The sequence below is a fragment of the Xyrauchen texanus genome, chromosome 29 (genome assembly GCF_025860055.1).
Source record: "Xyrauchen texanus isolate HMW12.3.18 chromosome 29, RBS_HiC_50CHRs, whole genome shotgun sequence".
Classification (NCBI taxonomy): domain Eukaryota; kingdom Metazoa; phylum Chordata; class Actinopteri; order Cypriniformes; family Catostomidae; genus Xyrauchen; species Xyrauchen texanus.
In genome coordinates, this window is record NC_068304.1 from 27975300 (window position 1) to 28002180 (window position 26881).

At 38.8% G+C, this 26881-nt stretch overlaps 1 protein-coding gene across 2 annotated transcripts in view; it reads left to right on the plus strand.

Annotated features, from left to right (window-relative positions):
• LOC127622932 (ryanodine receptor 1-like) overlaps window positions 1-26881 on the plus strand; it is a 144363-nt gene that overhangs the window by 96584 nt on the left and 20898 nt on the right. The window contains exons 73-92 of one of the 2 annotated variants that reach the window (XM_052097115.1): window positions 716-730; window positions 4517-4687; window positions 4807-4866; window positions 4949-5083; window positions 5202-5314; window positions 5429-5525; window positions 6028-6134; window positions 6245-6296; window positions 7035-7115; window positions 13822-13921; window positions 14122-14201; window positions 14386-14462; window positions 16804-16877; window positions 21332-21412; window positions 21621-21709; window positions 22424-22552; window positions 22702-22806; window positions 24788-24814; window positions 26513-26542; window positions 26795-26876. In XM_052097115.1, coding sequence (XP_051953075.1) covers window positions 716-730; window positions 4517-4687; window positions 4807-4866; window positions 4949-5083; window positions 5202-5314; window positions 5429-5525; window positions 6028-6134; window positions 6245-6296; window positions 7035-7115; window positions 13822-13921; window positions 14122-14201; window positions 14386-14462; window positions 16804-16877; window positions 21332-21412; window positions 21621-21709; window positions 22424-22552; window positions 22702-22806; window positions 24788-24814; window positions 26513-26542; window positions 26795-26876 — 1705 coding nt within the window. The remainder of the gene's footprint in view (window positions 1-715; window positions 731-4516; window positions 4688-4806; window positions 4867-4948; window positions 5084-5201; window positions 5315-5428; window positions 5526-6027; window positions 6135-6244; window positions 6297-7034; window positions 7116-13821; window positions 13922-14121; window positions 14202-14385; window positions 14463-16803; window positions 16878-21331; window positions 21413-21620; window positions 21710-22423; window positions 22553-22701; window positions 22807-24787; window positions 24815-26512; window positions 26543-26794; window positions 26877-26881) is intronic. The other variant, XM_052097116.1, reaches the window with a different exon arrangement.

A 26881-nucleotide genomic window follows, 5' to 3' on the forward strand; every position in this document is an offset into this window, starting at 1 on the left:
TACGTTAGTTCTTTATCATATTCAGGCTTGACATGGAGACACTCATGGGCCTCAACATGCCTTTACACGCAAATCACAATGATGGTGGTGACATCAAACGCATCATTGAGTAAAAAGATGAGCTTTTAATTATTTCTGCATGGCAGATAATTAAAAGTGACAACAATCAACATAACCTGCAGCATAACAGCAAACAGTAAAATAAGAAAAGGAAAACAGTAATACTGCAATTTTCATAATTTATTCGTGCTGCAGTGCATGCTGGGAATTCAAATACATGCGCATAGTTCTCTTGATTTCAGCTGAATAGTTTTACTAGTTCCAAAACTTTACCATTTTACGATAACTACAAGTCAAAGTCCTTTTCTTTTTCTTTTTTTTTTTTACAGTGAATAAGACCAGGAATGGTATTAAGAAATTAAATTGGCACAATGTTTATGTCATGTTGACTTCATATGTTTATTTCTTTCATTTACCACTTCCATCTCAAATTATGTTTAATTGTTATTAATAATTGTAACAAATAAAAATTGTATGGTTTGTTAGAGTTCCATTTCTCCAGGAGACTGCTGACCTCATGTTCTTTCCAGGTCTTGGTCGCTTCGGGGTGTATTTTAAATTATTTTATGTTTTATCTTTGATGGATTGTTGTACAGTCTTAACAGTGCTATCTCTCTCTCTCTGTTCTGTCTCTGTGTGGATTCGGGGCTTGTAGGCCGGGGACGCAGAGGTCAGACCGTGTTTCTGCAAGAAATCAAAGCTGTGCTGATCGCATGGCACTCAATGCTGAGGCTTTTCATCAAACTTCCGTACACACTGGCAAATTGATACATACAGTTGAAGAAAAAATTATTAGCCCCCTATGAAATATTTAGTTATTTTTCAAATAATTCCCAAGTGCTGTTTAATGGAGCAAAGCTTTTTTTCAACATAGCATTTCTAAACATAATAGTTTATTTAGGCAACTTAAAGTGTTTATAATACAAATAGAAACAAAATTATAACCAAGAATAAACAAATCTACATTATTAGCCCTCTGATGTTCAGCATGTCTCACTGTGGGAATGGTGTTCTTTGGGTTGAGCGCCTCTCCCTTCTTCCTCCAAACATAGGCAACATCTCTATGGCCAAAGTGCTCTAGTTTTGTCTCATCTGACAAAAGGACACGTTTCCAGTATGCATCATTTTTCTATAGGTTGTCCTTGGCAAACTTCAGTCTAGCTTGGATGTGCTTGAAGTTTTTCTTGGTCTGCAACCTCGCAGTCCATTCCTGTGCAGAGCTCTAGTGAATGTCTTTTTTGAGACATCAATAGACGTGGCTAAATCATTCACTAGTGTCTTGGCAGTTGTTCTTGGGTCTTTAGAAACCTCTCCCACCAGTTTTATTTCCATCTTTCACTTCTTGCCTCTGCCAGTCTTGTTCTCCACTGTGTGGGACTCTTCAAACTTCTTGATAATACTTCTCATGGCAGTTCTTGACACCTGAAAACGCTTTGATAAACGTGTATATCCTTCACCTGCTTTGTGAGCATTAACAATTATTTTTCTCAAGTCTAAACAAATGTCTTTTGTCTTTGCCATGATGACAGTTTTATATTACTTTACTAGTTGTTTTGCAAGATACTAATCCTCAGTTTGAAGTACAACTTAAAGGCTTGGGGGATTAATTAGGTTAATTAGGTGAGTTAGGTTAATTAGACAAGTCATTGGATAACAGTGGTTGGCTCCGTGGCCAATCAAACTGATAATTTCTTAAGGGGGCTAATAATATTGACCTTAATATTATAAAATAAATAATTATTTTATTCTAGGCAAATTTAAATACATAAGGCTTTCTCCAGAGGAAAATTATAATAAGACATACTGTGTTAAAATCCACTTTGCTGTGTTAAACATCACTTGGGAAATATTTGAAAAAGAATTTAAATTTCATAGTGGGGCTAATAATTTTGTCTTCAACTGTATAGTCACATATACACACTGATAGACACATACCTATACAAATGGGTTGTAAACTCACCTATATACACATTTAAAATAAACCACAGTGTAAGGGTAAGCTATGTCCTTACGTTCATCCATTGAAGTCAATATCTCACCTCAAATGCCAACTTTACATTAGTCACGTAGTCTTAAAGGAGTACAGAAACATGGTCACTGCCAGTATGTGTGAGATATGTTTGTACCTTGTTTAATGAAAGCCCTCAGTTCTAGACTTTAGTGTCAGGATCATGGCACTCACTTCAGCTAGCTTTTACAGTAACTCCGGCTGAATCTGAGTTCCATCACCCTGCCAGTGATTTTGTTTGATGTGTCTTCTGATAGAGTTTGACTGCTGCAAGTTCTTGCAGACTTTTCTTTTTCTCTTTTCTTTCTTTTTTCCTGTTTGTTGATAACGTTTCATCTTTTTTCCCCACAAGCTCTGGTGGTGATGCTCCCTCAAAAGCAGCAATAGTAATCCTCCATTATCAAACCCATTATCACCCATCATCTAATCTTTACTGAATTCAGGGAATCATTACAGCACATTGTTAGTGTTTATCATTGGTAATGTAGGGAGGGGACATTCTCCCATTGGGGAACAGTTCTCATTACATCTCTCACCTAATATTTCCCTCCCTTTGTTTCATTTACTATATCCAATTAAAAAGTACTTCCGGCTGTGCTGTGAGACGGCTATTACTACAGCATCAAGTGTTGTCTCAGCACATTCTTCTCCTTTTCTCCCCTCTCCTCTACTTTGCCTCTCTCCGCTCTTTTCTTTTTTTCTCCACTCCACTACTCTCTTTTGTCTCCTTTTTTGTCAACTCTTCTCTCACCTTCAGAGGGAGCTCTTGTTTTAAAAGGCAACTGTCAGTAATAGCCACTTACAGCTATAGATCCAGAGAGTTTGAGAGACAGAGCAGCCCTATTGCTTAGTGCTGTTTTCTAGTGTGCTGTGCTGGAGGGTGGGCAACATTGCATTACTAACAATGTGACTGCTGTATGTTTAGCTTCAAAGATCTCCTAATAAACTGACTGATAACTCTCTTTGAATAACTGTAGCGTATGAAGCTGTATCTGTAGTGTTTGAGTTTATTGCCTGCACTTGAAGCATGCTGTTACTTGGTAAATTTCCCCATTTCCTTGTTATTCGGTAATATTTCACAGATATTTCACAATGCAATCTTCTATAACTTTTTTAAAGATTTTTAACACATTTTTAAAGGGGTCATATCATATTTCTTATTATTTACCCACTGTACCTGTGTTACCTTGTGATAGATTCGTAAAACTGTCCATGCTAATATTTGCTGCATAAATTGCTTCTTATCACCTCTAAACAGCTGATTTTCAAACATGGACAGTCATGTGACAATGTATTCATCCTCCTGTCTGGAGTCAGAAAGTTGCAGAAGTTCTTGCTGCTCACTGTAGTTTTAATAAATGCTCTTTTTGGACTGGGGAGGAAGTTTGTGTTCTAAAGGTTACAGTATGTTTTCAAAGCACATCTAGCTCTCTTATCTCCAAAGATCAGGAAAATATTGATACTTAGGAGGCATTTACACTTGATCACTTCATGCATTTTTACTGTTGGGATAGCCATCCTGTCATGAAAAGACCAAGTGTAAATGATGGATTCTAGATGGATATACACTCACTGACCACTTTATTAGAAACACCTGTACACCTACTTATTCATGTCATTATCTAAGCAGCCAATCGTGTGGCAGCAGGAGCTTCAGTTAATGTTCACATCAACCATCAGAATGTGGAACATTTTTGATCTCAGTTATTTCGATCGTGGCAAGATGGGCTGGTTTGAGTATTTCTGTAACTGCCGATCTCCTGGGATTTTCCAACACAACAGTCCATAGAATCTACTCTACCAGAATGGTACCAAAAACAAAAAACTTAACTAAACTAAACGCTATAAGCATAACTGACACGCATGGACATATCTTACCTATGACAAGCCCTGAGGGCAAAAATGCATTGTGCGTTCACACACAGATAATGTATGTATGCACGGGACAGTCACTTGGACTCAAATAATAAAACACATCTTTTAAATTTGGTCCCTGGCATTAGCATAAAATTATGGAAAATAACTGTTTTATTTGCATGAAGACCGGGAACTGTAGATCTGATTTGTATCCAATTGGCAGAAACATTGATGTGTGGCCAAGTGTAAATGGAATTTGTTGATTCAATCGGATAGCAATCCGATCAGTAAAAAGCATTATGTGACCAAGTGTAAATACCCCCTAATGACATGACCCCTTTAACTATTTAAAACCTGTAGCTAATGGTCATCTGTTAGCTGCCTTGCAAAAATAAGCTTACTGAAGGGAGATGTTTACAGAGAATTGTTTCTATATTCAGAATATTCTTTACATACAATTTGTCAATAAAACCAATTTGTACTGAATGGAACCAGACAGCCTATTTTAAAAAGCAGACATTTTTGGTCAAACCTTTCTTCCTGAAGAAGGGAGCATGCTTGTGTCAGTCTAACTTTTCAGGCTTTTTGTAGGGTGGAGGCTCAGATGTTGAGCGGACCAAGAAGAAGCGGCGTGGGGACCGTTACTCCGTGCAGACATCATTGATTGTAGCAGCCCTGAAGAAACTGCTCCCCATTGGCCTCAACATGTGCTCTCCTGCAGACCAAGAGCTCATAAACATGGCCAAGATCCGCTATTCCCTGGTAAAAAAGAAAAAAACATAATTTGTGTAGTGTTAAATGTGCTCACTGCCAAATGTGTAACTCTAATACATTGTATTGAATCATATTATTTTTCGACATCTTGTTTATGTGTGTTATAGAAAGACACAGATGAGGAAGTAAGGGAGTTTCTGCAGAATAACCTTCATCTGCAGGGCAAAGTAAGAACATACACAGTCAAGTAAAGAATCAATCTCATTCAGTATAATATTGGTGAATGCATTTAATCATTGCTCTATGTAGGTGGAGGACCCTTCCATGCGCTGGCAGATGGCTCTGTATAAAGAGACCTCAGGTAAAGCTGAAGATGCTGATGCACCAGATAAAGTTGTGAAGAGAGTCCAGGAAGTTTCTGCTGTTCTCTACCACCTTGAGCTTGTGAGGCCCGTTCACTGTTTCCAAATTTTATTCACAAACTTTTATTTCCATGCCAAGTATGTGATGAAGTCATGGCATTCCTTGCTCTCTCTGTCCCTGCTCTTAATCCTTCCATCAGACTGAGCACCCATACAAGTCTAAGAAGATGGTTTGGCACAAGCTTCTGTCCAAACAGCGTCGTAGGGCGGTGGTGGCCTGCTTCAGAATGACACCACTGTACAACATCCCTAGGTATCAACACACACAGCCTTACACTTCACAGGAGTAAAATGGGTCATTGTCACAAACGTAATTCCTCTCAATCAGTTGTTTATGACAAAGTACTGTATCTTTCATTACCTCCAGGCACCGGGCATCTAACATGTTCCTTGATGGATACAAGCGCAACTGGATTGAAAATGAGGGCTACTCGTTTGAAGACAAAATGATAGATGACTTATCTGTAAGTCTGTTCTTCCTGTATGTCTGAGCTGCAGATTGAGTTCAGTCAATGTCTTTTTAGCAAGTAAGTTCAATCACTGGCCATCTTTGGAATGCTTCTGGGCAGCTATTTTCTATATAATCAAGTGTCTCCTATCTTCTTGAATTGGGAAAGACCAAAATCTCCAAAACATTTGGTCAAGATTAAGATTAAAGAACATTTCAAATCAGCAGTAAAATCTGCCAAAATTGTTATAATAAATTGTGCTTTTTTACCTCAGATTAAACTAAAAAAACCAAACATTTCCCAGCTTGTATAGCTAATGGTAATGCACATTCTCAAGTTGATTGACAGGTGATGTCTGTATCTAAAAGGTGATTGGCTCTTTTACATGTAAGACTGGGCTTCATTTCTACATCTGTTGACCGTTCCAATTTCTCCCATTCGTTTTAATAGAAGTGACCCATCTCTGCTAAATAGTCTCTGGTTTAGTTTGCTCATAATGTAGTGCTGGTTTTTATAGAAAGCCATGGAGCAGGAAGAGGAAGAAGAGGAAGAACCTGAAAAAAAACCGGACCCCCTTCATCAGCTCATCCTTCATTTCAGCCGCACCGCTCTCACCGAGAAAACGTGAGCAAATCCCTTCGTTCTCATTTGGTGAACGGACAGTTTGTTGCATTGCGTTTTACTTCAATTCTCATGTTTATGTAGTCTCACAATTTGTTTCATTCCCACCACAGCAAACTTGAAGTGGATCATTTGTACATGTCATATGCTGATATTATGGCAAAAGTAAGTTTCATATATTTTTTGAAGGCTGTGACTTTAAGTATGTGCTGTGGGTTTCAAAGTCCACATTTAAAATCTGGGATTCTAAGTATTAAGTTAAAACCTGGAAATGCCAAAAAGTTTTGGATTTAAAAAAAATTTAAACAATGAAATGTAATCATGTAAAATGAAATATTTAAGATTCAACACTTTTTCTAGTTCACTAATAAATAAGCAAATTTAAGAAAATAACATACCAATACACATACACATAAAATAACGGATTCTTAAGATAAGGGACAAAACATGTCTTACATACAAAAGTCTTCTTTATGTTAAAAATCAAGAAATTCATAATAATAAAAATGCTGGAAAAGTTAAATCTAAAGGAATTGTGTATACTCAGGGCATTTAATACTTTTAAGTCATTTCATTAAAAAGTTTTAAAATTTTTGCTCAAACAAGTGTAGTCCTTGAGAGCATGCTGTCATTTAAGCAAAAGGGGGACATATCTAATACTAAGAAATTCGAAAATTTCGAAATTTATTAAAATATGTTTTTAAATTCAAATTTCACTCAAATTGTTAAGGCTGATAATATAATTTGTAATTATTATTTATTATTATTAAATTAGGAAAATACAAACATTTTCATAAGTGTACTCAAGACTTTTAAAACCCACCATATATGTTCTTATTTATGTTGGTTGCAAGCTGGCGATCAAGTGCTAAAGAAGCTCACTCCTCTTGTCTCTCTGCACAGAGCTGCCACATTGGTGAGGAGGACGAAGGGGGAGAGGAGGGGGGTGACGAGTCATCCTTTGAGGTGCGACAGACAGAGATGGTATGGGGGGGCCTGGGGCTGGGGCTGGGGCCATGGGAGTCAGTGGAGCCAACAGCTACAGCTATAGCTCCTGCCATGCACTTGAGTGAACACACCTAAAACCACTGCACCCTGAACACTCATGACTCTCCTACATCTATATCTGTCTGTCTCTGCCTCTTACTGTCTTTTTTACTCATCCTTTCCTTCCACACCTCTCTCTAGCTGTTTTCCATTTCTCTACTTGTTATTCCCTATACTTGTTGTGGACTTATCTGTGCACTCCTTTGCTTGACTCTGAGTTTTTGGGGGGAATTCACTAAGAATGAATTGCGCCCACTGATAGCGTTGTTTATTTGCGCATGCTGTCTGCATTGCTTTAGTACCCAGAATTATAAAAATCAGGTAATTGTGCAAACATAGCCAAAAACGTATTGCTGGATGCTGTTTGCATGGAACAATTTCTCATTTTGCAGGCCAGATCTGAATGCCAAGTTGTGGAGGATGCAACAAACTACTACAGTCTGGTATACTATACATAGGCTTTACAGACTCATCCCACTGCAATACAAACACCTGAATTGGCTATTTAAAATGCCAACCGTGCACCAGACTACACTGCTCACCTGGATAAATGCCCTTTTATAGTGCTCTTCTCCATCAAGCAAATATCCCTTTTACACAAAACACAATGTAAAGCAAGTGTTAATAGCACAGTATTAATTGCTCCAGATAAATAGAGCTGACTTTTGTGAATTAGGTATAATCTAGAATAAGCCTAATTTAAGTAGAGAGGCGTGTTGGTGCTAAAAAAATATGACAGTGATTTTAATTTAAATATGTTGGTGCGGTTCAGATATAGCCTGGTTAAATTTGATTGTGAGTGGTTTTTGAAGAAGATGCAGATTTTTGTGTTTAAATACCACATGCAAAAGTGCCGCTGTTTATTGTTTGTTTAGTGAATTTGCCCCTTTGTCTTTTCAGCAGTTTTAAAAGTGTTTGTATTGCATGACTTAACACAAAACAGATAAAAACAGAACAAGACATGCTGAACACATCACAATTTGACAAAATTGTAGCCGAAAAACAAAAGGAAGCTAACAGAGGTGTGATGTGACCATAGATTTAGTTATTCTTTTGCTTTCCTGCCAAACTGGGAGACCAATAATGCAAAATATTGGCTCTTTTATCAACAGGCTGACTCAGCCCTCAAAACTGCATTGGTGATCTCTTACAGATGATTTCTGCAGTGTGTGTTTTTGTGTGAAAATCTGTCAAGTACTCAAGTACACACACATACACACACCGTTACCCTTAACTGGTCTCATAATACATTATCAATCCCACCTCTTCAGAACCCTGTCCGATTAATTTGTCGCCAGTCGCTTGTAGTTTGAATTTCTTTTGCATCTTACATGTCTCACCGCTTTACTGACATACTGACCCAGTGGACAGTGACTTTTAAGCCCTGACGTGACTCAAATTCAAAAAATAAAACTACACCTCCCCAAAAAGATGCAAGATCCATGTTAAAAAATGTGGGAGTTATATTTTCTGGATTTAAATCAGGTCTGTATGTTAACCATGTGTGTTTCCAAAACTGTGTGTCTTCCCCTCTTTACTCACCAAAGACTACAGAAAAAGCCTGCACAGACACACACACAACATCACTTATGCAAATGAAAACATATTCTGCTTACCTTACATTTGAAAACAGGTATAAAAACACTTAAGAACAACACATTCCATACATTTCAAATACAATCAACTAATAATTCAGTCAAACATTTTGTAGGACATGGCCTGGCTCTCAGGGCAGGGTGGGAGTGGGTGGGGCTTTTTGCTGGGGTTGAGTGGGTAAAATGCTTGGGTGCTTTTATTAGTGGGTTCAGTTTTAAAAGTAGCTAGCTTGATGGGTTGGTGCATTGGATGTACTTGTTTAATCCTTTTTGTCAACAGGATATCATCACCTCCAAATTTCAAATGGCTAATTTCGGTAAACATTTTGCAAACACTACAGAGAACTATTTCTTCATACTTCAAATGATATAAATCGATGTGCTACAGCAATATATGAGGACAATATAAGAGTACATTTTAAATAGTTTTAAATGTAAATTTTAAACAGTTTCATGTTAAATATAAATTATATGAAAATGAATGAAAATGCCTTTCTTATGCCTGACGTCCATACGCTTAGCTGTTATGTCATAAGAAATTTGTAAGAAAGTGCAGCACCCAGCTAATGTGGTTAAAACAGAGGGACAAGCCAGTGTGTTCATGCTATGGATACAGTATATTCAGTGTTATAGGGAGAGCAGGTGTGCTTGCTGTAGTCTAACGTTTGTGTCAGTCAGCAAACGTGATCTTCTCCAAAAATGGGCACATGACTAATTGCACTTGTGTTTTGGTAAGATTTGTGTGCATTGTGTGTGTATGTATGTACCAGTGTACGTCAAATAAGAGGGTTTTTTTCTTCTTTTTTTTAGCTTAAATCAGGCTAAAAACAGCATTTTTCTGTTTGGTCCAGCTAATGCTCAAATAAAAGCTGTTCAGTGTTGAAGAAGTTAATTGAAACTGTAGCCTCCAAGCTACAAGCTACTCTTAACTTGAAGTAGTTAAAATACAGTCAAGCTACTCTTTAAAAAAAATAAAATATGAGCTACTAACAAAATGTAGTTACAAGTACAATGTTCTTACTTTGACGCAATTTAAAAAAGAAAGTCTTTTTGGGAACATAACATTCGGATGATGTTAATTTAATTCTGCAATTAGAAGTTCTGATTCTGATCAGAATTCCTGATAATACTACATTTAATTAGGGTAACATAAAATAAATATTGACAGCATTAAATTGAACCTAAATGTATGCTTAACATACACTAATAAATCTAGAAAACACTCTATTTTATGTAACTGAATCAAGACAATAGTGATAAACTGCGGCAATTCACTAAATTGTTTGCTTCAAAAAGACAACTGTGACTTCTGCTACAGTCCCCATATGGCTGTGCAAGGCTCAAATTAATTAGTGAATCATTTATGTGAACTAGTTAATTTACATAAACCATTTGAAAGAACCGACACAAATGCATTGGAGTTCCCAGCGCAACATATAAGTGAATCATAGATAGAGGACATCCTTAAAACAAGATAAATAAAAACATTTTATTAGATATTAGGGTTCCACTTCTGTCACTCTCTCAATGTTTTGTCGATGTAGTGACACTAGGGGTCTCTCTTGAGAGCCTCGGTTACCTGTTATCTTTGAGAAAAGGCCAATGAGAATTGGTGAGCAGAATTTGCGTGCCCCTCCCCCAGAAATACGGGTATAAAAGGAGGGAAGCGTGCATCTGTTCAGACAGTTTTTGTTTTTTTTGGAGCTGACCGGTTGGGTTTCAGCGAGCTGAGTAAACCCACTGCTGTTCCACTCACTTCTATAAGAGCATACGCTGTTGGAGATACGGTGCATTTTCAGCTGATTTTCTCTTCTTCTGCACGCAAGTGCAGACTACGCCCCTGGGCGCTTTGACAGCCCTCTAAAAGAGTATATATTTCTTTAAAAGAGTACACATTGACGTTGAACGTCTTTTTAAAGATGCATCTTTCTCAAGATGCCCTTCCGTCTTTGTGTCATTCCTGGATGTGTCATTCCTGGATGCGGCCGTTACCTCTCCGCTTCTGATGGCCATGGGCACTGCCTCACGTGTCTGGGCAGGGATCACACCGAGGCAGCGTTTGTGGATGGTTCATGTTCTCACTGCGAGAACATGACCATGGCAATGTTGCGGTCACGGCGTTCCTTCTGGAAAGCCACTCTAGCCCCCCACATCGCACCTTCTACCCACGTGTATAGGGCCGGCGCGGCTGGCACTGGAGCCGATTTTGGGAGTTTAACGGGCGTGGTTTCGCAGTGTAAATCCCCGTGGGCTACCCGTTCCCCAGCACACTCGTCTGCCCCCATCTGGTTCCGAGATGAGACCGGCTTGCCTTAGGGCCAGTCTGATGTGTCTTTCTGAGCCCCCGAGCTGATAAGAGTTTTGCCGCTGCATCGGAGAATGTCATGGCGGACTCTGACTCTGAGGACTCGAATAGACTAGTGCCTTCGGGTGTGCCGGCCCTGTCTGAGGCCGATGGCGAGCTGTCCACTATGCTTGCCCAGGCAACTGCGAGTATTGGGCTGGACTGGAACCCTCCGTCGTCCACTCAGCCCTCACGGCTAGACGATTGGTCCTGGGTTTGGGGCAACTTTTCCTTTCTTCCCGGAGGTGCATGATGAGCTGACGAAGTCGTGGAGGGCACCTTTCACTGCTGGAATCCGACTGTCTCACTCGTCCGCTCTCACTACCCTTGACGGTGAGGGGGTCCACGGGTACACGGAGCTCAACCAGGTTGATAAGGCAGTTGCGGTGCACCTGTGCCCACAAAACGCCGCCACTTGGTGGGATTGACCGGCACGCCCCTCCAAGTCCTGTAGGTTGACGTCATCTCTGAGGCCAAAGACTACAGCACCGCTGGACAGGCCACCTCTGTCCTGCACGCCATGGCCCTCCTGAAAGTCCACCAGACCAAGGTATTAAAAGATCTGCACCTGGGTAGTCCTGATCCTGCTGTGCTGCAGGAACTGCGCTCGGCGACCAACCTCACCCTCCGGGCCACGAAGGTCACAGCGTGCGCACTCAGACAGGCAATGGCCACCCTCGTGGTCCAGGAACACCACCTGTTGCTGAATCTGGTCGAGATGCAGGACTTCGACAAGGCTCGCATTCTTAACTCCCCCATCTCCCAGATCGCCTCAAGATCCCGCACCCCGTCTGCTCGCCGAGGGCATCCCCCTGGGGCGGGGAAACCAGCCCGGGCCCAGCTCTCAGCCCCAGCGTAGAGCTCCCCGCAGGAGGCGGATGTCCCCCATGTCATGAACCACCTCCCGGACCCGAAAGGCTCCCAAATGCTCCTGAGACGGGCAACCCAGGGAGAGAGATGTCTGCCATGGAGCTGGTGTTCAGACCACTCCATCCCTCGGTGGAGGGCCGGGTGGAGAATATTTTGTTTCATTTCTTTGTTTGCTATTCCCATATTGTCACACAAAAAGCAGTTTCCTCACTCCCTGGGTCACTAAGCCGGTGCCAACAACCACCGTTCTCATGGCGATCAGACGTGAGCACTTGCATTTGGGCCCCCATGAACGAGGACCTTCTGCCTTCACTTGCCCAACTGCCACCACACTCGCACCCCAGGCCGGCAGGTGGTGATAAGTCTAGAGGTTGTCTCTACAGAACCTCCTCCTCAGTCGCCTACCCATCCCAGGCCATGTACGTGGAGCAAGGTAAGTGCTTCGAGCTTCTCCTCAGCACAACCACCACGGTATGAAGCAATGCTCCACGACGCAATGCTGCCTGCACACTCTCGAAAGTTGCTCTCTGCACACAGGGACCTGGTGCTCAGGCACCTCAGCCGTTTAGGGCTTCGGGTCAACTGGGAAAAGAGCAGGTTCAAGTCCTGTGCAAGGTAAGGGACGACGAAGACACTCTTGCTGTCCCTTACTGGCCCACTCGGACTTGGTTCTCAGATCTCATTCTCCTCGTGACATCCTTGGCGGATTCACCTGAGAGAGGACCTTCTTTCTCAGGGAGGGGGACCCTCTGGCATCTGTGCCCAGACCTCTGGAACCTCCATGTCTGGCCCTTGGACGGGATGTGGAAGATCTAAGCGGTCTACCACCAGCCATCGTAGACACATTCACTCAAGCCAGAGCTCCCTCTACCAGGCAGTTTTATGTCCTAAAGTGCCACTTATTTGCAAATTGGTGTTCTTCCCGATCTGAAGACCCACAGAGGTGCGCGATCAGGTCAGTGCTCTCATTCCTGCAGGAGAGGCTGGAGGGACGGCTGTCCCACTCCACCTTGAAGTTTTATGTAGCCACCATAGCGTCTTACCATGACGCAGTGAACAGTAAGTCATTTGGAAGCATGACCTGATCATCAAGTTCCTTAGAGATGCCCAGAGGCTGAACCCTCCTAGGCCATGCCTGTTCCCCTCATAGGATCTCTCCGTGGTCCTCTCAGGCCTATGCAGAGCCCTGTTTGCCAACGTCTCGTTCTCTCCATCAGGGAATGGAGGTTACGACAGTAACCAAGATGTTTCTGCTTTAAAAAAAAAAAACTCTGTTTGCCAGTGGGGTAAGAAAAATAATCTTAAACCTAAATTAAAATAAGTTTATTTTTCTTACCCTAATGGGAAATCGTTTTTCTTAATTAACCATAAACCTTGCAAAATTTTGTTAGATTTCTCTAAAAATAAGTATTTTTATCTTATTTATCTTAGTTTTTAAGGATGTTTTTTTATTATTGTTATTAATTACTGTTGAGTGGTGCTATTTCTCCCTTTCATTTTTCTAAAAGTGGCATGTCTCTTCCCTATACTGTCTCTGGTAGAATTCATCTTTTAATAACAAAACATTTGCTCAGGAAATGTTCAGAGAGCTACCAAATGCAAAACAGCATAAAGGACCTTAAAAAACATCATTCTTAGATAAGATTCTCATAATTATTGTGTTTGTATATAGTGTCTAAGTTAAACATTTTAAATTGAAGATTTTTTTTGTATTTAGGACACACACTTCTGCTTGCTAAATGTTTGTGAGCCTTTGTGTGCGTTTATGTTGGTGATGGGGGGCGGGGGTGTGTGTACCCTGGCATCCTGTTGACGACTCTGTCTGGTCTAACAGGAGAAGGAGGTGGAAAAACAGAGGCTTCTTTACCAACAGTCACGCCTACATGATCGTGGAGCAGCTGAAATGGTGCTACAGATGATCAGTGCCTGCAAAGGTGCACACACACACACACACAAATAAAACCATGTCAAGTGAATTAAGATAGCACACATCCAAAAGATTTTAAATTTCATGATCTGTAAAAAGCAAATAGGTACATCATACAGCTTATACACTGTGTCTTTACCATCATTGCTAAACCATTGCACCAGACTTTAGTCAAATATTAGAATTGTCTCTTTAAATGTGTCATAGGTGAAACAGGAGCCATGGTGTCCTCTACTCTCAAACTTGGCATCTCCATCCTCAATGGTGGCAATTGTGATGTTCAACAGGTCAGCTGATACCATTCTCCCTATTTGTGCAAATAATACACTTGTGTAATGTCAAATACAAATTTACCATGCTATGCTTAGGACAAATGTGTCTGCCCACTTGGTAATGAATGCTAAAATGGTTGTGAATAATAAATAAAATGGTTCTCGCATTGCATGACCAAACGTGATGTCTTTTTAACAGAGAATGTTAGACTACTTGAAGGACAAGAAAGATGTCGGCTTCTTTTTGAGCTTACAGGCCCTTATGCAAACCTGCAGGTGAATGTCCATTACTTTACATTTACTTTGTATTTTGTTTTGAAGTTTTTAACTGTAAAGGGAATAGACGGGCAAGGAGAAGAAGCTTGACAATATAAATAATATTTTAATGAAAAACTTAAACAAAAGACACAAACACACATATGACGGAGCAGCTGCCCGTAAATGATCTCTCTCTGTCACACCACCTTCCGCAGTCGACCTTTATCCCTCTCGGAGGCTTAATTAGCCTGATAAGGGGTCGGGTGTGTAAAATCACAACCCGGCCCCACCCTCCACCCTGTCACATTAACATTCTAAGTTAAACATTATATGGCCAAAAGGAACACCCCCTTCTTATTAATGGGTTTGGCTATTCCAGTAGTTTCTGTGAGAACTAAACTTAATTCTGCTCAATTCAAGGACATTCTAGCAAATTGTGTGCTTCAAACTTTGAGGCAACGTTTTAGGGATGGGTCCTTGTCTGTTCCAACATGTCAGTGCCCTTGTGCACATAATGAGGTCCAGACCTGAGCCTCTCTGAGGACCTTTGGGTTGAATTGGAACACTGACTGTGAGTGCCTGACCTCACTGATGCTCTTGTGTCTGAATGGGAGCAGATACCTGATGCCTTGCTCCAGCATCAAGTAGAAAGCTTTACCAGAAGAGTTGAAGCTGTTATAGCATTAAATGAAGGGATTACTACTTTTATAATTAAATGAAAATGAAAAAGACAAGCACATATGGGTTTGGTGCTTTGGTGCCCACATACTTTTGGCCATACTGACCTGTTTCATGTGACATCACTGTATGAACGTGTCGCCATGTTTGTGACCCAAATTTCATATACTTTACCTTTTATGTGCTGCTCTGTGGGATGCGACAAAAGCCTTATTCAGGAGTTAAATGAAGCTCTTAAATTAATACAGATAGGATCATTACAGACATTGTGTAATATTGTGACCAAATCAGACCAGAAAACAACACAAAAACATTTGTAACTTCTGAATGAGAGATGTTTACGGTGATGTACCTGTGGGCATGTGTTCTATAGGAGTGGTGGTAGCGTAGTGGGCTAAAGCACATAACTGTTAATCAGAAGGTCGCTGGTTCGATCCCCACCACCATTGTGTCCTTGAGCAAGGCACTTAGGTTGCTCTGGGGGGATTGTCCCTGTAATAAGTGCACTGTAAGTCGCTTTGGATAAAAGCGTCTGCCAAATGCATAAATGTAAACGTAAATGTGTTCTCGCTGGTCACACATCAGATTCACCATGTACAGAGATGAATCGGGAATGAAATAAATTTAAATGTCAGTAAAATTCCCATTTGGCAATATTTATGCTGTCTTCCGACCTCTGAGTTTTTCATGGGACTTGCCATGGATCAAAAGCAATTTTTAATGTTTTTCTTGATATCGCTTCATGGATGTTTTCCCATTCACCGCCATTGTGTCCTCCCACTGATGGTCACAATATGGTGGCTGCAAAGAAAAAGTGACATCACTGAAACAGGTCAATAGTGATTTAGCCCATTTACATGCACACCAATATTAAATGACATGAGATTTGAAATAGTCTTGTTATTCTCAGCTTTTGATGTCAAACCGTGAAAAGGCATGCACACATAGGATAAGCTGGTAAGATCGATGGTAAAGGTGCTTACATGCAACACGAAATGGGGGTAATGGGCAAACATCTACCATCGTCTGTTGGTTTATTTTTAAGCCGTTTGTAATGAAGCAGAAGTGGAAGACTCTTATTATTAATGGAGAAGGCAAAAACAGCGTTGATGATGCAGGTAAGGGTCAAAACAGGTAGGCAAACAAACGATTCATATAATCCAAAAAAACGTAGGCAAAAGGCAAACACTGGAGAACAAGGCAAGTGTAAGACACGGAATAAGTCAGGCATAAAGTAAACACTCAGAATTGCAATCGAATGGAAAGACAATACTTTGCAATGATACAACAAACGAGGCGTCCTTAAATACAGTCCTAAATGAGCAGATAATGAGACACAGCTGGAAAGGAAACAGAACTCAAAACTCAGGTTATGCAGACCTCTTGTGGTGGGAGGTGGAAGTAACAAGTTCCTGAGTAGATATAACACAGTTTATAACCTTACACCGATAAAGGAAAGCAGTTTATTGCATTTACATGACCTCACGTTGTCGGCTTATTAACCATAATTAGTATAAGAACCTGTATGTAAATGCGCTCTATATGTCTCTTTGTTATTTATTGTTGTGAACTACAGGATAACAGTATTTGCAACAAAGAGTGCCCTTTAAAGTGTTGCTGTAGGGATTTGGCCGACTGTTGATATTATACTGTATAAATATGGAATTATGTGTATTGACAGTGTTTTGGACCTGAATGCATTTGAGAGGCAGAATAAGGCTGAGGGGCTTGGAATGGTGTCTGAGGAGGGCTCGAGTGAGTTTTATCACATACCACTGACATCACAGACCAACATCACCTTCCCATTGCATGTCTCCACAGTTTTTATCTCGTGATATTTTTTAGAACTGAAAAAAATATATATCCTTGTGTGCAAGAGCTATTCACACCAAGTCTGAATTTTCAATGCTGAAACATTCATGGCAAGTATTTTCCTCCACTAGGGCTAGGATGCAATAAAGATAAATGGGAAATTCTTCCACTCAACCATCAGACCTGAGAACACAGAGCATAAATTTAACAATCATTTCTATTGTGAATAGATATTTTCAATATGCAGCAGGAAAAGGACTTCAGGGTGACCCCTGGAACAAAATAATCTAGCAAAATAAAAATAAATTAAAAAAACTTGGCAATATGAAAATGAAATAAACTTACCTTCTCTAACAAAAACGAATGTAAACTAAATTCAACTAAACAGGCAGGTTACTCCTACAAACCTGACTACTTTAAAGGCGGAAACACTTGTCGTGGTTTCAAGTGTTAAATCACAAACTGCATATGAAGTTACTGACCTCAGAACTAACACAGACAGAGAGGATGTAACACAAAATACATTTTACTACAGCAATCTTTTTTTTATTATAATGTTGGATGCTGAACATTCATAAAGTTTTTTAGAGTATGATGTGATTTTAGCAAATTTGTTAGTATATTGTTAGCCAAAATCTAATACATTCTAGTTGTTTATTCATAGACTTGGTGTGAAATAGCCAAAAAGCTGCATAGTAGTGATCAGAATGAATTTTATTTATTTGTATTAATACAGTTCATATTTTCATATATACTACTGTAGTAAAGATTGATAGATTGTACATCATGTGTCAAATGTTTCATGTCTATATTTCAATTTTATTTTGGCCCCACAGAGAATGTTACCACTGTTTAATATTTGATGCATACAGAACCCTCATAAGTGTATCCATTCATATTAATCTGTAATGTTTCCCAAGCCAGAAGCCTACAGTCCTCAGTGTCCAACTCACTGCCTGTCTCTCTTTCTCTCTACCACCATCATTCCATCTCCAACCTGCCTCTATCTCTCCTTCTTTACTCCCTTTTGTTTTTCAGACATCAGGCTAGAACGTGGTAAATAATAATTTCTCTCTAAATATTTATCATCAGTACCTCGTTCCTTCTGTCCCATCTCCACATGTCTTCCTCCTTTTTTCAGCTCTTACATTGTGAAGATGTCCTTTTTTCGGCGTGCAGTTTTCCTGCATTTAATTTTGTGCTAAAGGGAACTTAAAGCGATAGTTCAACCAAAAATGTTTTCGGTCATAATTTACTCTACCTCATGTTCCAAACCCATATGACTTTCTTTCTTCCATGGAATGCAAAGAAAGATGTTTAGAAACACGTTAGCATCAGTCATTATTCTAATTCATTGTATGGAAAAAAGACATAATAAAAGTGAATGCTGGCTGAAGTTGTCAGTCCCTGACATTCTGCTTAGCATCTCACTACGTGTTCCACCGAAGAAAGTCATACAGGTTTAGAACAACATAAGCAAATGATTAATTTTCACTTTCAAATGATCCTTTAAAATATAACTCTTCAGTCATTGCCATGGTTTGGGAGGTTATTTTTACAAACAATATCTTTAAGTGTCTTTAAAAACAGATGGTTCCTTATCACATTTTAGAAATTCCATACAATCTATCATGCATCTTTCAATTTTATTACATTCTTATTATGAAATTCTTATTAAAATCTTATTGAAATGCAATGGCTGTAAAGTTTCTTTGTTGTTTGCCCTTAAGTGCACCGTGACAGATCTGCTGTAACTCCTACATTCATTGGCTGATCACTGATTGAAAGTAAAGAGAAATATATTTTTATTTCTTTTCTGATCAGTTTTCTCTAAGGAGATCACAAACCCATGAAACAATAGGCAGTTTAAATAAACTAATAACTCCTAAACACATTTATCCACTGAGATGAGTCATATATCCTTATTTGAATACTCCCTTAAATAATGAGGTGCCATGGATACTTTAAAAATCAAAGCATCTGACATGGCACAGTGCATGAATAATATAAATAGTAGACAATATTAATGTTAATAGAGCATAGACAATGTTAGAAATTAGTTTAGTTTAATTCATTAGTCATCAAAAAAATTACAAATCTTTAATTTTATTCTTCCATCCATTCATATCCCAGATTTGCTCTAAAAATTATTATTATTTTATTTTGTTTGACTTTTTACTTAATTTAAGTTTCAGCTTTATGGAGGGCTTTCCAAAGTGAAGGTCTTTTTAAAGAAAATAACTAGAACTGAATTGACTTTTAAATAATAATTCATTAACTATCATTTGTGTTTTATAGTCATACAGTATGGTGTATATCCTCCTAACCAATTGATCAATCTTAGATTTGAATGCAGGATAAACATGGATATTGTGTAGACATAACAAATTTGGAGATTTTAATTGGTGTTGTTTTAACAACACAGCTGGTGTATTCTTAAAAATGTAACTAGTAACGTCTGTTTTTCTTAATCTAGTTGTTATTTTTGGTGAAGGTTTTCAATGCCACTTTTGATTTTATATGTTCAATTCATGTTTTAATTAGTTAACCTCATTTTTCAATATCAGACTGATACTGTATCTTGTACACCAAACCTGGGTGAAATGTATATGATATGTATTAATTCCCCCCCTTTTTTAAGTCCTTCATTCCTCTTTTACCGTTTATGGAAAATTCCACACACAATTCACATGTGTCAGAATATAAGTGTATTCTTTTCTCCCTATGGTGAAATGGTAATACTTTTTTCTATCAGTCTTGTTAAGTCATTGTTTTCTCTTTTTTCATCTGCACTCTCATGTCATGCCATACAGTATAGATACTGTAACAATGTACATTACCCTCAATCCACCAGGGCACCAAACTCTTCTGGCTCCTCTCCACTTCCTCTTTCACACCTCCACGATTATATGTAGTTCAGTAAATCTGTTTTGCATGATTGTGTCTGTGTGCTGTTTTTTGGTTGGGTCCTGTCTGAGAAGACCTAAAATCTTCTCTGTATATTTGTCACTGTTCTTCATGAAGGCCTCATCGTGGAATGCCCAATTTAGTGTCTGCGTTTTTTTCCATGTTTCATGTCTTGGTCACATGTGTGTGTGTGTGTGTGTGTGTGTGTGTGTGTGTATATATATATATATATATATATATATATATATATATATGTATATGTATGTGTGTGTATGTGTATGTATGTGTGTGTATGTGTATGTATATGTATATATATATATATATATATATATATATATATGTATGTATATATATATATATATATATATATGTGTGTAAACTGTGAATGTTGACATTTTCTTTGTGTGTCTGTTCTTTAATATTTGTCCTTTCAAAGTGTTTTTTCGATGTGTGAACCATCAGACTTTATGTGTCTACTAGTGTTGCCATTTTGGGAGAGTGGAGGGCTTTAGTCTGTTAATGAATTGTGGTCGTCAGGTTTCTGCCTCTCCCTTCCCACTTTGCTGGTCTGTTCTGCAGTGATCAAATCACTTTGTCACACGACAATATACACAAATGCAACAGTGGTGAAAGTCTTGTGTGCAGTGAACAGTTAAACGGATGTGCAATAGCAGGTTTTTGTGGTTCTACTAACATGCTAATGGGGCCTCGGAGTGCTATGAAGTAATTAAACTCACAGAACACAAACACACTCATCCTGAATATATATTAAAGGAAAAGTTCACCCCAAAATGAAATTTGTGTCATAATTCAATCAACATTGTCTCATTCCAAACTCATATCCTGTTTTTTGTTTTTATCTGTACAACCTTTTTAAGAGTGTACACACCCTTTTTTTTTGACAGTTCATAGTGGCCTCAGCTGTCAACTCCATAAAGGAGAAAAAAACACCATAAAAGTTGTCTATAGGACTTGTGCTCTTTATTCCAAGTCTTCTGAAGTCCTACAATAGCTTTTTTGAGAAACAGATCAAAATGTAAGTTGTCATTTTGAAAAATGTGCACTCTGTTGTTGCTCACAAATCCCACAGAAAATAAATGTTTTCCAACAGGTTTGGAATTATATGAGGCGAGTAAATAAGGACAGAATATCTTTAATATAAATATATTTATTAAATCTAAAATATAGAATATCTCCACCATGAGACTGCTGCTATTCTACTCTAGAGACATTTTACTTTTATTTTCATGTCAACACAACCACGTAGCTCTTTCCTCATTGTGTTTTACACAATAACCATTGAAATCTTTGAAAATTATTTTAATACTTGTACAACTTCATGATATATCTACTAACTCACCAATTTATTCAACGTGTTCAGAAGACAACTGTAGTTCACACTCTCATACACACATTAATGCACCCTGTCTAGACTAATGATCTCCAACGTTCATGCTGTACATGTGTGTTTGCAATTTGTCCCTGTTTAGAGGAGAAAGTGATGGCGGATGATGAATTCACTTGCGACATCTTCCGCTTCCTGCAACTGCTCTGTGAAGGCCACAACAACGGTGAGTTTCCTGAGATCAAAGGTGCACATTTAAAGCATTTGAATATCTCCACCTCCACTGCTGTTCTCTCACAAAAACATTTAATTACCAGACAGTATTTTTTTTTCCAAAGGATTATTTGTGATGGACCTTGTTTCTTTACAAATAAAAGTGTAAAATACTCAAGTATTTCAACACTGGCCTGTTATTCTTCATTATCTCCCTCCAGACTTCCAGAACTATCTGCGAACACAGACAGGTAGTACAACCACAATCAACATCATCATCTGCACTGTTGACTATCTGCTCAGACTGCAGGTACAGCCTGGCTTCATTTCGCTCACCTGTTGTCCTCTAATCAAAACACTATTTGCACACTTAAACCACACTTAATATACAGTATGAATGTAATTACATTAGATAACAAATTATCAAACAAGTGGCATTTATTTGAAAGCAAGATAGCACAAATAAAATGTAGAGTTTCTTGGACATGATGTTTTATTTAAAATTTAGACAAAGGGTATTTGACACTTTCTGGTGGTCAAACATTAGGGGAACATATCCATAGATAATGTGATGACCTACACCTGTGGATACTCTAAATTAATAGTTTTTCTGCTGCTGATTTTTAGAAGAATATGTCAGCTCTGTAGGTCCATACAATGCAAGTCAACAGGGTACAAAACTTTGAAGCTCAAAAAGCATAGAAAGGCAGCATAAAAGTAACCCATATGACTCAAGTGGTTAAATCCATATATTCAGAAGCGATATGATAGCGATATCAGCGATATGATAGGTGTGGATGAGAAACAGATACGTATTTAAGTCCTTTTTAACTATAAAATATCCATTCACTTTCAATTTCTTTTGTTTTTGGTGATGTGCATTCTTCGTGTATATCGCCACCTACTGGTCTGGGAGGAGAATTTATAGGAGGAGAGGACTTAAATATTGATCTGTTTCTATCAACAGCTATCATATTACTTCTGAAAACATGGATTTAACATCATTCTGTCTGTTCCATCACAGGAGTCTATCAGTGACTTCTACTGGTATTACTCTGGGAAGGATATTATTGATGAACCAGGCAAGAGGAACTTCTCTAAGGCAATGACAGTTGCTAAACAGGTCTTCAACAGCCTTACAGAGTATATTCAGGTACTAACATCACCATTTTGGTAAACTTAACATTGAGCTGTCTCAGACTTTATGAATGTATCATTATCTCTCTCTCTCTCTCTCTCTCTCTCTCTCTCTCTCTCTCTCTCTCTCTCTCTCTCTCTCTGTAAAATGTTTATATTCTATAGGGTCCTTGCACTGGTAATCAGCAGTCTCTGGCTCACAGCAGATTGTGGGATGCCGTGGTGGGCTTCTTACACGTGTTTGCACACATGATGATGAAGCTAGCACAGGTAGGCATTTACTTATTGAGCGCAAACAACCCCTTTACAATACTGAGCAAGCGATCTTATTAATTAATTCCCTTCAGCTAGAAGATCCTGGACAATTTAACTCTTTCATTTGGTTCTGTCTTGACTGAAAATTAATCAGAGTGAATCAGTATAGTCAATTTAGCATTAAAATATTTCATCAGTCATGCCTAGTCTTGCCTAATCTAAAAGGAAAACAGAAGTCTCACCATCCTTTTACAAGGGAAATCTTATTGGGGAAAATCATGGTCTTTGTCAGTAAGTATTGCTTTAAAGATGTTTGTGAAAAGATAATGAGGTATAAGAATATTAAAAAGGTGAGTTAAACAAACAAGTGCAGTGTTTGGTCAGATGTTCCAAGAATCCCATGTCAAATGTTTTTAGTCCACAGTGGTCCATTGATTTGTGCAACAGACAAATATTCAAATGCATGTCATTTTGTAAAATATATGAACATTAAAGACACTGACTACCACCCCTGGAGTCGTGAGTTCTAATCTAGGGCATGCTGAGTGACTCCAGCCAGGTCTCCTAAGCAGCCAAATTGGCCCGGTTGCTAGGGAGGTTAGATTCACATGGGGTAACCTCCACGTGGTTGCCATAATGTGGTTCGCTCTCGGTGGGGCGCGTGATGAGTTGTGCGTGGATGCCATGGAGAATAACGTGATGCCTTCACTCGCTCTACGCCTCTGTGGTAACGCACTCAACAAGCCACGTGTTAAGATGTGTGGATTTACTGTCTCAGACGCGAATGTAACTTAGATTCGTCCTCCTCTGGCGAGTCAATACACCACCACGAGGACTTGGAGCGCATTGGGAATTGGGCATTCCAAATTGTGGAGAAAAATGGGAGAGAAAGAAATATATATATATGAACATATTTATATTCTCTGTATAAGTATTATCAGAGTGGAATAATATCCATGAGGAAGTATTTCTCTGCCTTGGAGGTTGCTTTTTTAAGCGTTTTTCACTAATGTCTGGTAATACAACTGTGTAGTCTATTTGTTTGGGTTGTCGCTGTTGTCTTTGGCCATTTTGCGGCCCTCTTCAGCTAGTCACGGCCCGTTCGGCATAACGCAGCGGCCTGTTTTAGCTTATCAATTCCCGTTCTGCCCCGTTTCACAGCCGGCCCACTGGGAAAAGTCCCGGTTCTCCCAATGGCCAGTCCGCCCCAGCTTCTGAATTATACCTGTACTGTCAGATTGGGTTGTAATTCACCCTGTAGGCTTTCTTATTGTATAATTATTTGGAGCAGAATTACTGCTTATTAAAGCATTGACAAAGCAAGTGTGGAATCTGACTGTGCTCATTTGCAGTAGTGTGATGTATGGACTGATTTTTAATGTTATTGCACTTGTGAGTAATCTCTAACTGTTTTGTTTCTCTAAACCTTTCTGCCATGATGTTTAATTTTGTTCTAACGTTTGTAACACAAACTGGCCCTGTTTAGCCATTGCATTTTTGTATTTCTCAATATCAAATACCTCCTCCTATCCAGTTTTAAGATTCAGGTAATGTGATATGTGATAGTAATACAGAAATGTGACAGATTCATTCCCAAATGTCAAAATTGTGTTTAAAACCACACAGTGACATCTTTGGGCTTTATTTTGGAGATGAAGCAAACTTAACTGCAATGTACTCCGTTCCTTGTCCTTTTTCATCATTACATTTTTATTTGATATTTTTCAGTTGAATACAAAGCTTTGCCCATGGTCTGCATAGAAGTACCACTGTATGTGTGCTTTTTAGGGGTTATTTTATAGGTTAATAAAAAAATAATCTACATATCATTTTAGATATTCTCTGATATCTGCAGAGAGAGTATCTTAAATTATATTTGAATTCTTTTTAGCCAAGAATAAGTGGATGCGTCCTAAAGGGAGAGATGAGATCAATACAAAAATGTATTAAAAATGTTGAAGGGTAACATTTTTATTCTGATGTGTAACCCTGCCAGATCCCTGACCCAGGACTCCGAAATGGCGTAAGGATACTTGTTTTGCTTCCGTCTTACACACTTTTGCACTGCTTCCTACACACCCATTTCATCTTTCTCTTCTCTGCTTCCTGTTCCTGCAATGTACAGTAGTTTATGTGTTGGCACGTTTCCTGTAAATGTTATCTCAATTTAATAGTGAACATCGTTAATTTGTTATTTTTTATGAAAAAAAGACATTGTCTGTGCTTTACATTTTATTTGCCCACCACACTATAAATGTTGCATTTTTGTTTATCGTTGACATCTCCTCTGATTAAATTTTAATTTTAAAACATTACAAAGCAGCCTTAATGTAGAGGTCTTTATTCCTGTAAAACTCCCGCAGGACCCACGGGACCCGATTCGATTTCTTATGGTGCAGGATTAAGTTGTGGGTTGGAGCGGTGGTCAGACAATAGCCTGAAAAATCTGATTTGGATATCTTTTTTTATTTTATTAATTTATGAATGCAAAAAAACAAGAATTATTATTTTATTTTACAATGAATTTATTTTTAATAACAAAAAACTGAAAATGCATCGTAAAATGTGCACACAGCTCTTGCATCAAATTATCGAATATTTAGAGCAGGCTATGCAGGTAGCTTTAGATTGGATGAATGCAAAGCGTGGACACCCTGTGAAATCAAAGGATGTGAAACTTGGACTAGAAAATGGTCAATTTAGTGTTAAGAAGTCAACCTCAGGCAAGTCAGATGGGCATCATGTCACTGCTATCATTGCTATCTGATAATGGCAATAACAGACAAATAAAACGTTCTTTGTGTTCACTTGGTTGTATTTTTTTATTGCTTTTGTGCAATGTGGAAAACAAATGCAAGGTTGTGTCAATGGGAGAGGATGGTAAGAAAATCACTGCGGGCAGAGAAATGGGTGAACATGGAGAAAATTCAGCGGGAGCTTTCAGGTGCGGGATAGAAACTTGCGGAAGTGGGGTGGTGCGGAATGGAAAAAATGTCCCGTGCAGACATTTAAAGGGTTCACATTTTGAATTACTGGAGCTGAGGGAGGTGTCACTATGATTTTGTTCCTGCTTTCTTTAAAGGGAATTTATTTCCCTTGGCCTGTGCCAAACATTCTTTAGGAAATTTATGATAATTGGGCGAATAGCACAAAGCCTTTCAAGAACAGGTCTGGGTCGTATTTCACCCCGTGAAAGTAAAATTAAGCATTTTGTAGAGATTTTTGTCATTGTTGCATTTTCATGGCGATTAAGCACCCGAATAACCCCTATCTCCATTTCTTCTCTTTTTTCATTTTTCTGAGATTCTCAGAATTATCCTTAATGTGTACATGCAGACCTTTTTTGCCCTTATGTATTTACATGTAGGTGAGTGTACTATTGTCTGTGTGATAGGTCTGTTTATGTGTCTGCCGTCTTTTCTTCATTGTGCATTTTCGACGGTCAGCTAGGCACATATAAAATATGCTTCAACAGAACCTTTCCTAAATATGTATAATAAGAAAAATAAATAATAGGGACATGATTTGGCACTTAATGACAACATCATGAAAACTGATGACATAAGATGGCATCTAACTGTTTGAGGAAATGTTTGTACATTTGACTCTTGCCTGGCTTTATATCTTTATACCCTATTAATATGATATCCATGTGTTAAGTTCTGCCATAGGTTGCAATATGTGATGCTTTGTTTGTGTCTGTTTATAAATGCAAACTCAGGATCATTTCTGGAGTAGAACACACTCCGAGGTAAGCTGAGAGTAGGATGGACTTTGTCTTTGTAGGGCTGTCTTCTATACCCCCAAAAACTTTGTTTAGAATGTTAACTGAATTCTTGTCTAATGGTGATGGTGCATATTATATTAAATTGCTGGTGTGCCAGGTTTAGGCAATAAACAAAATGTGAATTAAAGGAAAAGGTACTCTTATACTCTCAGACTCTCGGAGGGAATTTGTGGATAACTTTGTTGTTGTTGTCTGAATTTGGTACATTGATCACAGGATTCCAGTCAAATTGGTCTGTTGAAGGAGCTCCTGGATCTACAGAAGGACATGGTGGTCATGCTTCTTTCTCTACTGGAGGGTAAG